Source organism: Chenopodium album, chromosome 5 (assembly GCF_948465745.1).
Source record: "Chenopodium album chromosome 5, dcCheAlbu1.1, whole genome shotgun sequence".
Classification (NCBI taxonomy): Eukaryota; Viridiplantae; Streptophyta; class Magnoliopsida; order Caryophyllales; family Amaranthaceae; genus Chenopodium; species Chenopodium album.
Window position 1 is genome coordinate 10,798,257 of NC_137838.1, and position 16,137 is coordinate 10,814,393.

The window sequence follows — 16,137 nt, forward strand, 5'->3', positions numbered from 1 at the left end:
CCTACTACTAAATTCGTCTCTCAGTTTGTTATACATTGCTAATTCCTTGTCATCAAGAACGTTCTTCTGCATTAACCTTTCTAACATTCTGAACTTCATGGCCTCCTCCTTCTGCCTTTTCTTTTCTTCTACCCGGGCCTTTTGTTCTTCATCTCGTTCTCTCATCTGATCAAGTAGTCGCTCTCCCAATTGACCCAATTTCTCTCCCATGTCATTAAAATTTGTATTTAAAGAGTCAAGATTTACACTTGACGAAGTACTTGATGCTTTACCTTTCATCTTTGTCTGTTTTATGCCAAGAGGTCTTTTAGCCCTTCCGCCAACCTCACACTGTGAATCGGGTTGGGATCTTTTACCGCTCCCCCCACTATCTGTAGATGCTTGACCACCCGGTAACATATCGGACTGAACTTTGGACAAGGAGGGATCCCATTTGGAGTATTTCCTCAGAATTGCAAAACAATGCAAATAACAAAACATCTTATTGTTAGTTGCTTTGTAATCTATGTGAGCGAATCTCTCCAAATTTTGCTCAGATTCACCACTACCCTTAGTTCGAAAATGATAACCGTAGGCGTCAACCCATTTACTTACATGTTTATTTATGTGATCCCATCGATTTTGCAAAGATTTAACGTTCCTTACCTTAATCTCATTGAGATTTTCAGCTCTAGCCTTTTCGTACTGGTTGTGAATTTCTGCCCATAACCCGCTTCTCTTGGTCTTGGTTCCCCTCTCCACATCGCCTCCTGCATTTATATAGGTCGATACAAGAGCTTTGTCTTCGGCGATACTCCATGCTTGGTTTTTCCTTTGTGCAGATGTATTGAGTTGCACTTCTGGAACAATTTCGACTTCAGCATTGTCAATCTCTTCAAGATGTTATGCTCCCGCTAATTCTTCAACATGTTCACCACTTAACTCTATTGGAGTAGCATTGCTACTACAAACTCCACCTGGAGATTGATTCATATTTTGAGTTAAATGTTCTGATATAGGGAAAAAAGGGGTATTACCAAAAGCTTGTTGATAGGATTGGGAATTATGAGGAAAATTTGGTTGTATTGGTGGAATATTATTGAAATTTGTTGGTCTTGGTTGACTACTACACCATTGAAAAAATGCAGCTTGAATTTGAGGATTACTCAACAGATTAGGGTCAACAGGAGGATTAGATTGGTTAAATTGAAAGTTTGAATTGTTAGGAAAATTCGGGTTACGACCGTAATTAGAATTATTACGATCCATATTGAAGACTCTAAGAAATTGGAAGTGAAATGGAGAAAAATAAACTTGAAAATATGGAGATTAGAATAATTTTGTGTTTAAGAGTATTGTACAAGTGAAACTGAAATTTTGTGAAAATATAGCAAATTTATACTCATTTTATAGACAAAAAAATTTTATGACCGTTGGTGTTTTCGGATTTCAAAAATAAGTTATCGTTTGCAAATTATAGCCGTTATAATATTTTGGAGCAAAAAAAAATAAAGAAACAAGATGTTGACAAGTGTCAACAAGTTGAGCGTTGGATGATTTCCAATATAGCCGTTGTATGCTTTTGTTTGTGATTGTTGAATTAATATGGCACTTGGGCCGAGGCGAGATTTTCTTTCCAGAAAAAGGATACTACAATATCCTTTCCCTAACAGTTATCTTTCCCAAGTAATAGCATCCATCAGGATTGGGAAAGGACACGAAAAAGCCACGAAAAGGATTGTAAAAGGCCTTGATGCTGGTGCTCTTAGGCCTAGGGATGTACTTCTTGACAATAGTTTCAATTCTAAAGTTGTTGGATTTTGGTACTGCACATGTATTTACTGACTATACATCAGATGCTATGACAGAATATTCCCAAAAACATAGGTTATATTGATCCGAAATACATGTTTACTGGACGTTTGACTTCCTAGGGAGATGTTTATGCATTTGGGGTTCTTCCCCTTGAAGTTATTAGTGGTAGGAGGATTCCATAGTTTGTGAGAGATGGCAAGGACAGTGGGGTGTGTCGCGCAGTGTCTGAAAGTTGGCAAGGAATTGGTGGATTGAGCTCGGCAACTTGGTCAAGATGGTAGGTTTATGGAGATAGTTGATCCCACTTTATCTGAATTTTCAGAAGAGGAGATGAAATGTTTTTGTGTCTGAGGTTTCACTCTTGCTCTCCGAGTCTCCAGATGGCTGTGGTTTCGGTGCAAACACTCAAAACATTCCTAGTCCAACACTTCAAATGAAGTCAAACAGTTGCCATCTTGGTGATCATTTTGAGCAATTACTTCTTTTTATTCCCCTTTTTTATCAGTGATGATGCTTTGAGTAATCTCTTAATTGCCTTTGTGGATTCTGAAGGTGCCAATGAACATAATTAACTCATATATACTACGTATTTGATTAAGAATAAGCTTGCTTTATGTGCATATTGTCAATGCTATAAAAGAAAATTGTGGACAGATTACTTGTATGAAATGATTTTTGACAGAAGAGTTGCAATCCACTTCTGCCTATCTTTCGTAACAATTACGGAGTACGAGTACATGAAAGCATATATATCTTGATGTTTTCGACAGTCTTGGAACTTGTTTGGTTGAATGGAGGAAGTAGAAATTCCCATGAAAACTCAATGCCCATGAAATTGTAATTCCTAGGAATTGTCAAAATTTGTTTGGTTGAATGTGGGAATTTCTACTTCCCATGGGAAGTTTAACTTACCTAGGGGGACTAGGTAAGTTAATTCCTCCATTTTGTGGGAAGTATACATAATTGTCAACCAAACAAGTATATAGAAATCTATTTCCTAGGAAAATAAACTTCCCATGAATTTATTAGGCAACCAAACAAGTCCAAAATTGTCGTTCCGTGTTTTAATTGTGTCCACATGTATGCAATTGATCATGGTAGATTTTTAAAACCATAGAGCTTACTCTTTAATGTATGTTTGAAGTGTCTCACTGTGCTTATTAGAAGATAAACATGTGATCTTTGTAGGACCTTGTTTTTGAACACTAGTGTGTGACAATCTAAAACAGATATACAGAAAATTATAAGAACCCCTATTAGAGATTCAACTAAGAAAAATCGAAAAATCAAATTAAATATTCAGAAGAGAATTTCAATCAAGATTTTTTTTTTTTTTTTTTTTCTCCCTAATGGTGTCTGTTGTGCTGAACTCATTATCAGCTCAGGTAGCTGTTTAATTTTCATGAAAACTACTTCTGGACTGTAGCCCAAGGTTTCTGGTGGCTGCTGCTCTGACTTTTTGCTGTGGTTGCTGTCATATTTAGTTATAATATATTCATGTTACTAGATGAGAACAATTTATTAACACTTTATATCAACATCCCAAAATAAAATGATTGGGTTGATATTGTAAGAGCTATTATGTGGATCATGGATGTCAACTACCATAATTGTTTTTGACGGAATATTGGTAAAGTCAGGTTGAGGCTCCTTATATACCAAAAAACTAATTATGCACAAGAAACCTACAATAAGTATAAACAGTTGCTCAAGAGTCAAGACAGTCCAACATTTCACTCTCAGTTTTCCATTAAGAATGATCAACATGATTCTATAGGTTAATTATCAGAAGCTAAAAGTAAAATTAGAGAGAGCATTTTTCGGCCTCTAATAATTAGAGTCATCAATGGCTCTAATAACACTCAGTATAAAATTGTATTTAGATGGTACTATCTTAATACCAACGAAGAATTCTATTGATACCAACAAAACATTGTGCGTTTGTTGATGCTCCGTATTAAGTTTAATTAGATAACAATATTACAAGTACTATCAACATGTTATTTTGTTGCTGAAATTTATAAAATACAATTGAAGAAAATTTATTAAATGCTTACAATACTTGGCCCATAGGGCTGTTTATATCATAGGCAATTATAGATTTATGTTCTGACAATATAATGTGAAGTAACAGCCAAAACAATAAGAAAAATAAATTAGCAGATTAAATATTTTTGTGAAATTGTTGCCTTGTTGATATATACTTCTATTTAAGAACCACTTGCAACCACTTCCAAATCTCCAATCCCACTTGCAATATTATATGACCATATCTGTAATTTATACTTTGATTTTAATCAGAAATTCAATATTGCTCTCCTACTTTATCAATAAAATTAATTATGAGCATATTTAGACTTACTATAAATTTAATCCCAAGTTGTAATTTTCTTAGGCTGCATTCAGTTAATGTTTTCTTAATCAATTATTTGTGTTATTTTCTTAGGCCGGCATAAAATTTTTAATTTAACTTTCTAAAAAGAGCATAATAATATTGGTAAATTGCCATTTCAATTGCTTTATATATGCACTTAGTATTTTCTTAAAAAGTCAAATCTGGCTACCCCTGTCAGAAAAAGGAAGAAAAAAAAGTCAAATTTGGTTGGTGTTTGGCTGGTTGTATACAAAGTTACTATATATAGAAAGCAGCCAAAGGAATGGATCAGAATTCAATTACCAAACAATGAGAAACAGTAACCAAAGAAATCTCTTCCTTCTTCTCTTTGTTTTCAGTTCTTTTGCATCAGTAGTTTTAGCCAGAAATCATCTGTCAAGAGGCTCTTCTTTAGCTGTCAAAGATACTAATGATGGTCTCCTCATTTCCCCTGACAGAACCTTCAGCTGTGGATTTTCGAGTTTCGGAACCAATGCTTATTACTTCTCAATCAATCAATCAATCAATCAATCAAAGCCTTAATCCCAAAAGTGGGGTCGGCTAACATGAACCAAATTTGATTATTCCGTGTAGTCATCAACATAAATCTTTCTCCTCCATCCCTTACGATCCAAAACTTCATCCTCACGTAAATCCATGCACTTCATATCCTTCCTCACTCCTTCCAACCAAGTCATCTTTGGTCTCCCTCTTCCTCGTTTAATCCCTCCATGGTCCCACTCTTCCACTCTTCGCACCGGTGCACCCTCGGGTCTCCGTCTTACATGTCCAAACCAACGCAGACGATTTTCCCTTAGTTTATCTACAATGCCCGCCACACCTACTTTCTTGCGAATAACCTCATTTCTGATTCTATCTCTTAAAGTGTTTCCACACATCCACCTTAACATGCGCATTTCCGTAACCTCCATCTTTTTAATATTACTTCTCAATCTGGTTTACTAATTCAAAGGAAAGAACTGTTGTTTGGGTGGCCAACCGAGACAAGCCGGTTAACCGGCGTGGCTCTAGGCTAACTCTGAAGAAAAATGGTGTACTGTTGTTGACAGATTATGATGGTTCAACTGCTTGGGAAACAAATACGACATCAACAACTGCGGAAACAGCAGAACTTCTCAACACAGGGAACCTTGTTCTTAAGGATAATAGTGGTAATATTCTTTGGCAAAGCTTTGATTTTCCTACTGATACTTTGCTTCCTCATCAACTGTTTACTAAGAACAAAAGATTGTTGTCTAGGATAGGTCCTCGGATGTTTGGTTCCGGGTATTTTAGTTTCTTTTTTGATAATGATAATGTGCTTAGAATGATTTATGATGGACCTGAAATTTCTAGCATTTACTGGCCTAATATTGCTTTTGGTCCGTTTCAAAATGGTAGAACAACTTATAACAGTAGTAGGATTGGCATGCTTGATGATAAGGGCACCTTTTCTGCAAGTGATCAACTACAGTTTAGCTCTTTAGATGTAGGTTCTGGGATCAAGAGACGATTAACAATGGATTTCGATGGGAATTTGAGGATTTACAGCTTAAATGAATCGTCTGGTTTTTGGAATATAACCTGGCAAGCAGTTTCAAAACCATGTGATATTCACGGTCTTTGTGGTAGAAATGGAATTTGTGAATATACACCGGAGCCAAAATGTAGTTGTCCGCCTAGCTATGAACCCACTGATATAAGTGATTGGAGCAAAGGGTGCAGGCCGAAATTTCATAGAAGTTGCTCTGACTCTGAGTTTGTTGAGATCTCCCACCTCGATTACTATGGGTTTGATCTCAACTACACTAAACCTGCTTCTTATGAGTTTTGTAGGCAACTTTGCTTGGAAGATTGCCGTTGTCAAGCATTTAGCTACCGACTAACTGGTGAAGGAATGTGCTTCACAAAAAGTTCCCTTTTCAATGGAGTCAGGGTGGTTACTTTTCCAGGTAGCTTATATCTTCGATTACCAAGAGGTGCACAGACATCAGAACCTGCAATCCTGAATGTGTCTCATCTTGTTTGTGGAAGTAAAATAGTAGCACTGCCAAACACATATGACATAACCAATCAAAGATTCAAGTGGGTTTATCTGTACTCATTTGCTACTGTCATTGGTGCAATTGAAGTAGTCCTTTTAGTAATAGGGTGGTGGTTTCTTTTTAGGAAGCATGGTCTTTCAGCTTCTATGGAAGATGGATATCGTGCCATTTCAAATCAGTTCCGAAGCTTCAGCTACAGCGAGCTCAAGAAAGCAACGGTTAACTTTAAGGAAGTTCTAGGAAAAGGAGGATTTGGTACCGTTTACAAGGGTGTTCTAGGAGATGACAGAGTAGTTGCTGTGAAGAAACTAGAAAATGTGGTCCAAGGAGAGGAAGAATTTTGGGCTGAAGTGAGCACAATTGGTAAAATTAATCATATGAACCTTGCACGAATGTGGGGTTTTTGTTCCGAAAGAAAACATAGACTCTTGGTATATGAGTTTGTAGAAAATGGTTCATTGGACAGACACCTGTTCTTGGCCAGAACTGTTTTTGGTTGGAAAGAGAGGTTCAAAGTCGCGTTAGGCACAGCTAAAGGCTTAGCTTACCTTCACCATGAATGCTTAGAATGGGTTATTCATTGTGATGTCAAACCTGAAAATATACTACTAGATGAGAATTTCGAGCCAAAAATTTCAGACTTCGGCCTTGCAAAGTTAAGTCAAAGAGGGGGTCATGGTTCATCAGAGCTGACTAGGATAAGAGGCACAAAAGGTTATATGGCTCCTGAATGGGCAATCAATCTTCCCATTACTGCAAAAGTCGATGTCTACAGTTATGGAGTCGTGATCCTAGAGCTTGTAAGGGGTATAAGACTATCGAGTTGGGTAGTAGATGATGAACAATATGGCATAGAGGAAATACCAGAAATGGTAAAATTTGTTCGGTTGGCTAAAAGGAAAATTCAGAATGGAGAAGATTCATGGGTAGAAGACTTGGTGGATCCAAGATTGGAAGGGCGTTTCAGCAGGAATCAGGCTGCTATAATGATCGAGGTTGGACTTTCTTGTGTGGAGGATGATAGAAACAAAAGGCCAACCATGGAATCAGTAGCGCAAGCTCTTGCAGAATGTGAAGACGAAATGCTAATGCACCTTCCTGGCACTCTATGACTCGATATTCATGTTCATCCTTATCTATGCACGAGTGTTATCTGAATTATTCGTAAAAAAATTATTGATTTGTTTCCGTTTTTGTATTGATTGTAAATGTTATGTGGAGTATGAATGATAATTGTAACATTTTTCCTTTTTTGTGGACTTGGAAGAATTTTGGTAATTTAATTTATTTTAGCAAATTTTTTATTTTTTTATTTTTTCTTTTTTAAGTAAGACCATACAAACAGAATGGAGATAATTCATGGGAAGATGCCTCTGTAGACCCTAGATTGGAAGGAAATATCGAAACAGGATGGGAGAATTGAGATTATTCATGGGATTGAGGCTGCTATGATGATAGAGTCTGGACTTTCTTGTGTGGAGAATGATAAAATCAAAAGGCCAACCATGGAATCAGTCATGCAAGCACTTGCAGAATGTGAAGACGATATACTTAAGCACAGTCCTGGCCCTTCGCAACTCCAGTCTATTCTCACAGTAGCTCTTACATGAGCTCCCATGTAACATTTACCTTCAGATTTGCAGCTGTTCCAAGTTTTAATGTACCTCAGCTGTATGTAATACATAAACACTGAGCTGTGGCTTTTCGTGTATCTGGTAGAGTTTTCTTCTGCATGTCAGAGTATTACCCTGCAACTGTTAGGCTTCATGCTCTATTTCAGTAGTCCTCTTCATGAACAAAAGGAAAATTCTTAAATCCTCTATTTCAGGGACTTCATTGTTAAGAGACCCTATGATTTTGTTTTGTTTTGTTCTCCACTTGATATTTGTACGCATACATTACATGCACCGGTAGAATCAAAGTCTATAGACACACTAGTCTAAGCATAAAGTAAGGCAAAGCAGTCAAGTGCACCAAAAGCATTGCCAGTAAAGGCAGTAAGAATGATAAATACCATCAATTCATGCTCTATTTCAGTAGACCATATAAACTAGCAGCTTGTAATTCATGTTGAGCATAGCAATACGCGCCAACTCTAGCTCTAAAAAGGGCTAATGATCACTTGATGTTAAGTTAAATACCAATTTGTCACTCACCATTAATTGAAAAAAAATCCGCGAATTGAACACAACTAGATGCAAATTACTCAATTGAAACAATGTAGTAGCGAGGAGGGTAATAATGCAATACCAAAACCAGAATTTTATAGGCTAAAAGTTAAATGGTACAAAACTAAATAAATTAAAAAAAAATGTAATTAAAAAAAATGTAATTAAAAAAAAATGTAATTAAAAAAAAATGTAATTAAAAAAAAATGTAATTGGGGTGAGAGAGGCTCGAACTCTCGACCTCAGGATCACTCAACATAGCTATGAGACCTACGCGCTAGCCAACTGCGCCACCACCCCATTTATGGTAAAAAATAGAATATAAATTAAAAGTATTATAACAATTACCAATTACAAAACCCAAGCTTTACTATTCAGTTTACAAAAATAAAACTGTCATTTTTCTATCCTGCTAGATTTTATTCATATGAGACTATACACAAGCATAAATTAGCTAAAAGTTTTTGCTCAATCTAATTAACCATAACTTTAATAAAAGAAAAACTCTTGAAATCGCCATAGTTGGACTAATAAGATCGTTTAGGCACGTTAAGAAGTGCTTCCTATGAAACATAGGTAACATTTGGTATGGAGCATAACAGGAGGACCGTGTTGGGCGGCCTTCATTTTTGAACAATTTACCAAAAATATAAAAGTCTATTAAGGGGTTTGTTGGCATGGCACAACAAGACATGTAGGCCTACATGATATAGTTCACACGAACATTAGTCAACAGTCAACACAATACAATTGTTTAAAAAGAATATATCACGTGTACATTATTTGTCATTTATGATTGTCTTTGTCATTTATGATTGTCTTTACACCAAAATGAATACTCGTAATTGATTAACAACTTTCGTAGCACATAGCATGTGGTCAAGTAATTGAATCCAAGAGACTCTTCATATTGATGCTCTTAGGAGTCCCATCCCCCCTAATTTTCTGAAGTTATAAATTTTAAAAATGTATTGCCTTAAATACATACTCCTTTTTTCCGTAAAAAAAAAAAAAAAAAAAAAAAAAAAAAAAAAAAAATACATACTCCTTTTATAATGTCAAAACTAGTGTTTAGGCCGGGCGATGCCTCGGGTCATACGTTATATATTATTTGTTATAGTTTTCACGTATTATACTTATAAAGATGAATTTTTCTGGCCTTCCGTCCCTGGAGGTATTAGATAATAGTTACATTGAATACTTATTGAATTTATTTTTTGAGTTTTTTTTTTTTTTTTTTTTACAATGCAAAAAAATTGAACCTTGTGCTTTTCCGTTATATACTTTTTTTTTTTATTTTTATTTTTATTTTATTTACATATTGATAACGTAGATGGTAATTGGCTTAGACGCTTAATTAGTCATCCTTGTTGTAAAAGGTTCAAGAACCGCCACTTCACTAATCTGTACCAAAAATACATAGTTAATTGGTGCTACGATAAGGGGAATGGATCTGACGCTACGTACGTAGCGAAAGTGTTGGTCAGATTATGGAGTATAATGAAGATAGATGGGTAGATTTTATGAGAGAGTAATGGTCTGATAGATACAGAGATCTAGATAATGCTAATTTGCCATGCATTATATTGATGTGGGCTTTAATTCGGTTGTACGGGATGCCCTTAAAGAAAATTTCTCACAATAAAAATATAAAACTTCTAGACTTTAATCATTTTCTAACGAATACATTTTGGAGCTTTAAGGTTAATCTATCACAAGCTTAAGTCCCGTACAAATGTACAATACACGGTTTTACCAAAATTTATAAAGATTTACAATAACTTATTTGTATGTAATTCAACAATTTTGAAATGATATTTAAGTTAAATATGATAGTACAATAGGAACTGGGAAGGGATAAATATGACCAATATATATATATATATATATATATATATATATATATATATAAAGCTAAACTTTTAGCCAGACGACGAGATAGCGACACTTGGCGCTCCAACTTTTCGCCAAGTGTTGCGCCACGTAGGATAGAGTTATATAGAATTCAATTTGTATGATAAAAAAATTAATTTAGAATTCTATTTTCAATCAAATTTGGATAGAATTTTAGGATGAAATTGTTAATTTAGAGTTTTATTTTCGATAAAGTACCAATATTTCATATGTACAAATTAAATTATAGTTTTATTAAAAAAAAATTATTACACTCATAAATTATCATATAAATTTATTTGTTGTATCATAGTATTTTTTTGGAGTGAAGGAATTAGCTCAAAATACACCACATCCATTATTTATAATATATTCTAATCAATTAAAACAATATGCTTTACAATCTAGAGTCATTTCGGACAGGGTCATTATTTCAGGTTACGGGTCAAGAAATGTTTTTCACCAATGTTATTATTAGTCATTACATGCCTACTATATAGTTTAAATCATCACAAAAACACATCAATTCCTAACTAATTTTGTATCAATGATATGTTTTAAAATTTGACATATAGATTAAAAATTTATCTTAAAATTCAATAAACAACCCGGGCATCGCACGAGTACAAAACTAGGATATATATATATATATATTTATATTGGCGGAAAATTTTTTAACCAGAAATTAACACGTCTCAATTTTATTAGCCTTTAGTATATACTTGAAGCTAGCTCATACACATTAACAACGGAAAAAGAATGCAAGTTATGCAACAATTTAATTTTGTAGCAAATTAAATTATAATCCAAGCAACACCAATAACAAAACTCGACTAACATAGAAAAAAAATTACAATATCTTAACACGTACAATACATTTTTCTTCAAATTTAATTCAATGATAACACAAATTAGAAAATACATAAGTTGCAAGGATGGTGAGAGCTATCAGAATGAGAGCCTTGTCAATGTGCATAGACATAAAGCTGCCTTTAATTTAGCTCTTGACAACTCACATTTCCACAGAAAACCAAATATGCACCCAACCTCTTAGCAAAGCCAAGCATAGCCTTAGTTTGTGGAGTACTAATTGAGTAATAGGTGATGATGAAGTTACTTTCAGGACATATCGCCGCCACTACCACCCCTACATGGTGGACTCTATAATCCATCAACCTGTTCTTGGCACCACCACCACCACATTCGCCTCTTTATGGAGAAGACCCATCACCTCCCCTACTTATTCTTGGAGGAGCATTTTCTCCTCCAAGATACATGTCACCTTCTTTGCTAATTCCAAAAGGAGCGTAACCTTCACCATGAAAGTAAAATCTACTTCTCCCAAGGGTGCCTTGTGTGCCAAGGGTTCTAGGTGGCCCAAGAGTTCCTTGTCTAAAATAAGTACTCGGAGGAGTGCCAGGTGTTCCGGGGGTTCCTGGTGTGCCAGGAGTTCCCGGGGTGCCAGAATTGGTAGGAGGAGTACCCGGTGTGCCGGGGGTTCCTGGTGTACCAGGAGTACCTGGGGTGCCAAGAGTATCTAACGTACCATAATAACTAGGAGGAGTTCCGGGAGTACCTGGTGTGCCAGGCGTTCCTGGTGTTCCAGGAGTTCCCTGTGTGAAATAAGTACTCGGAGGAGTGCCTGGTGTGCCAGGTGTTCCAGGAGTACCGGGAGTGCCAAAATTGGTAGGAGGAGTACCCGGTGTGCCGGGGGTTCCCAGTGTACCAAGAGTACCTGGGGTGCCAAGAGTATCTAACGTACCATAATAGCTAGGAGGAGTTCCGGGAGTACCTGGTGTGCCAGGCGTTCCTGGGGTTCCAGGAGTTCCCTGTGTGAAATAAGTACTCGGAGGAGTGCCTGGTGTGCCAGGTGTTCCAGGAGTACCGGGAGTGCCAAAATTGGTAGGAGGAGTACCCGGTGTGCCGGGGGTTCCCGGTGTACCTGGGGTGCCAAGAGTATCTAACGTACCATAATAGCTAGGAGGAGTTCCGGGAGTACCTGGTGTGCCAGGCGTTCCTGGTGTTCCAGGAGTTCCCTGTGTGAAATAAGTACTCGAAGGAGTGCCAAAATTGGTAGGAGGAGTACCCGGTGTGCCGGGGGTTCCCGGTGTACCAGGAGTACCTGGGGTGCCAAGAGTATCTGACGGACCATAATAGCTAGGAGGAGTTCCGGGAGTTCCTGGTGTGCCAGGCGTTCCTGGTGTGCCAGGAGTGCCAGGTGTTCCCGGGATGCCTGAATTGGTAGGAGGAGTACCCGGTGTGCCTGGGGTTCCTGGTGTACCAGGAGTACCTGGTGTACCAATAGTTATTAGTGCAGCATAATTCCTAGGAGTTCCCGGTATACCTGGTGTTCCCGGAGTTCCTGGTGTGCCAGGAGTTCCTAGTGTGCCAAGAACTTTGAAGATGCTTTGAGGATACGGCATAATTATGGGAGGCACCGAAGATGGTAATTGAGGATTGAAGTTTCCATAAGGATATGGTCGTGAAGGAGGTGGGTGAGACGTGTCACAATTATCACAAGCATATATAGCTGATAAAGAGATCACTGTGCAAAATATGTAGATAAAAAAAATCGATGATGGTTTTGTTTTCCCCATAGTCGGGGAGGATTCTATTTTTTAGGGTCTTGATCTATGAAATTATTATGGTACTATAAACTATGGAGCAATAGCTTTGAGAATTTATAGGTTAGTTGGTTAGTTTGAGCAGCATGTGAAAATAAGCTCAAAATTATTTCCATTGAAAACAATAAATACTCTCCTATCCACCTTTTGAAAATCGAGCCATAAAAAGAGACAAAACGAACTCTCATCACGTAAGTTGGACGGTGGTCTATATAAAATCTTACGATCCTCATCAGTCATCCAATCACGTATTAAATATTATCGGTCACCTTTAGTAAATTAGTCTGTCAAAAATATCTTTATTTTTTTATATTAATATTTTGAAAGGTGTTCTTAGGAAAGTTTAGGCTCCATGTGTCACCCTCTTGTAATTTTATGTCAGCCTCTCAATTATAAAAAATGTTGTCAATGCCAAATATCAAACACTTAGGCCTTGTTTGGTAAAGAGATTTTTGGAAAGCTTTTAGCTTATTGATCACTATTAAAGGTTTGATCATCGCAAAACATATGACAAGTGTATGTCCTTAGATCGATGATGGAGTAATGGAAATGTATGGGTTAGATGTTGAGGAGGTTGATGATGGAGAGAGTAATGATTTGGAAGGAGATGCATGGGACTATGGGAGGGTTTAGTAATTGTCATTGTCATTGTCATTGATGTGGGGGGTTTTATTCACTTGCATTAGTAGATGACTTATTTAAAAAAAAAAAAAAAAAAAAAAAAAAAAAAAAAAAAAAAAAAAAAAAAAAACTATTTTCATTGACATCCAAGCAATGCAAAATAACTTAATTATGTTTTTTTTTTTTTTTTTTTTTTTTTTTTTTTTTTTTTTTTTTTTTTTTTTTTTGTATTCCTTGAATAATTTTTTTAGCATAAAACAAAGCATAGATTACTTGGGTGTAGCCCTAAATATATTACAACCTAATGTCCAATGATTTGCTTAAACCCAAAATGCAAAACATATTCCTTAGCTTGAATAATCAAGTGTTTCAATTGAGAACATTTTTCATCAATTTACATAAGAGTTTCAGCAGCAATAGACACCTTTTGTTAAAAAAAAATGAGTTCATAGTGTATATTGTATACATCAAGCTAAGCTAAGTAAACTCATTTATAACAATTTTTTTTTTATAGAAAGTACACGGAAGATTTGAAAATTTACTGCCTAAATAAGGGTCAATATTTTGATGGTTATTTATCATGTGTCCTAGCAGAATTACATATTTGCAGCCCTATTAGTCTTTTTTTATAAAATAATAAATATAGTAAAGAAATATGTATGGTTTGTACCGATCGAAATTGTTATAGAAGCGTAGATTTGTCAAGTAATAGGCCATTGTGAAGTGCAATAGCTTCTGCCAAAAGGAGCTACAAGAACCAAGCTAAGGTTTTAAGGTATAATAGTTTTAAGTAAATCTAAAAGGTCTACACTATTCTACTATCTACCTGTTTATAATGTCTTATTCTAATAAGATGACAATAATTTTGTTGACGAAAAAAGTACCAATTTTTATTAATGTACAATCAAAGTTTGCACGTCATTACTTCATTTTATTGCTAGTCTTTCGTCAAGATTTGGAGTTCTTCAAAAAATAAAGGAAATGAAATTTGTTGTTTTTCTAAACTTGATTTCTACATCCAAATTGAGTATGGAGCATTATTAATACCATTTTCTTTTTCGGTTCGGTTAACTAATATCTAGAACAGTTATGATTCTTTTTGTCTAAGACACAAGAAATATGCATATAGTCCCCATTATAATTATTGACTCCAATATTTTTTTGTTTCTTTATAATTATTGAGCCAAAACCTTTCACTGGTCAACCCGTCTCACTTTAATGAGCTAGACAATTTTGAAGAGTGGGGGAAGGGGTTTAGCTACAATGTCCTTGTTGTGAAATCAATTAGGATTCTCTCTCTCTCTCTCTCTTTTTTTTTTTCCTTTTTTTTTTCTTTATTTGAAACAAATTATATATGGTTCTCTTCAATGCTCTTAATTATATAGTTGAAATTAGCATTATGCAAGTAATCATATTTTTGGCATCTTCATGAGTCATACCAAAACTTTGTAACCATTTACACCGGTTAAAAAATAATAATAATAAAGTAAAATAAAAATTGTAGCCTAATTAAGGGTATGTTCTGATTTACTGAACTGAGCTGAAATGAATATTTTATGAGAGAAGAAAATTAGAAAATGAATTGAACTAAACTGAAAATAAGCTGAAGAGAACATGCCTGCTAAGTATAATTTTTCTTAAATTTACATTAGTTATTTTATTAGACAATATTTTCTAGCTATGATCTAGGGTCTGTTTACATTTACTGAACTGAGCCGAACTGATTGGAGCTTAACTAAACTGGTTGGAGCTGAACTGAACTGAACTGAATATTTTATAAGAGAGCAAGGGAAATAAGGAGCTGAACTGAACAAAATTGAAATTAAGTAAATATGAATAGACCCCTAATGATTGATATTTGACACTACTTGATGGACAAGATAAAAGAAACATACAAGTATACGTTTATTACTCATCAAGACCCATCCATACATTCCAATGGACATCAATTACACAATACACTTATACACCCTCTCCTCATAATTGTACTCGATAACAATTCTCTTCTATGCTACATTAATGATTTCAATTATAATTAATGGTTTTAATTATAGTGATCGGTTTCGAAAGCATGCATGCATCTACAGTCTATTATGATTAGTGATTACTTATTGGCTTATTGCAAATAATCATTATGTTAGTTATATATATAATTTCTCATTATAAAATAATCGACATAATTTTATTATTATTATTGTTATTATTATTATTATTATTATTATTATTATTATTATTATTATTATTATTATTACATCTCAAAAACAGATTAAGTTATTATTATTATTATTATTATTATTATTTGATCAAGTTCATACATATTAGGGAGTAAAATTTATATAAAATATTATATAACGGTGTAAAGGAGTCAAAGTCGAACCCAAGCTTTAATTTATACCCAACTTAAAAATTGTTTAAATTTGGCTCATTTATATAATTAAAGTAATTAAAGTATTATTGAACAAATTATGAACGATTCATTCATTAATCAAGCCGTACGTGTTCATAAGTGATTTTTTTCTATAAAAGATTCTTTCTCATGAATGATTTTTTCAATAAACATTTGCACTTTTGATCTTTATTTGAATATCTATAAATCAAGCCTAATAATCAATTCCTAA

The 16,137-nt window shown here is 35.0% G+C and overlaps 1 protein-coding gene and 1 non-coding gene across 2 annotated transcripts; one reads left to right on the top strand and one right to left on the bottom strand.

The window, feature by feature from the left end:
• Nucleotides 1–4,477: 4,477 nt before the first annotated feature.
• On the top strand, nt 4,478–7,461 carry LOC145630421 (putative receptor protein kinase ZmPK1). The gene is made up of 2 exons (XM_081682679.1): nt 4,478–4,665; nt 5,108–7,461. Exons 1-2 carry the CDS (start codon nt 4,478–4,480, stop codon nt 7,323–7,325), a joined length of 2,406 nt encoding a protein of 801 aa, XP_081538805.1. The 3' UTR covers nt 7,326–7,461.
• Nucleotides 7,462–8,594: 1,133 nt separating this feature from the next.
• On the bottom strand, nt 8,595–8,681 carry TRNAM-CAU (transfer RNA methionine (anticodon CAU)). Its single transcript is given in 2 exon segments — nt 8,595–8,630; nt 8,644–8,681. It is a non-coding gene; the product is annotated as a tRNA-Met (tRNA).
• Nucleotides 8,682–16,137: the final 7,456 nt, after the last annotated feature.

Coding starts and splice junctions, on each gene's coding strand:
- LOC145630421 (XM_081682679.1), top strand. CDS start 4,478: ATGAGAAACAGTAACCAAAGAAATCTCTTCCTTCTTCTCTTTGTTTTC. Junction 4,666..5,107: donor TCGAGTTTCGGAACCAATGC/TTATTACTTCTC, acceptor TCCATCTTTTTA/ATATTACTTCTCAATCTGGT.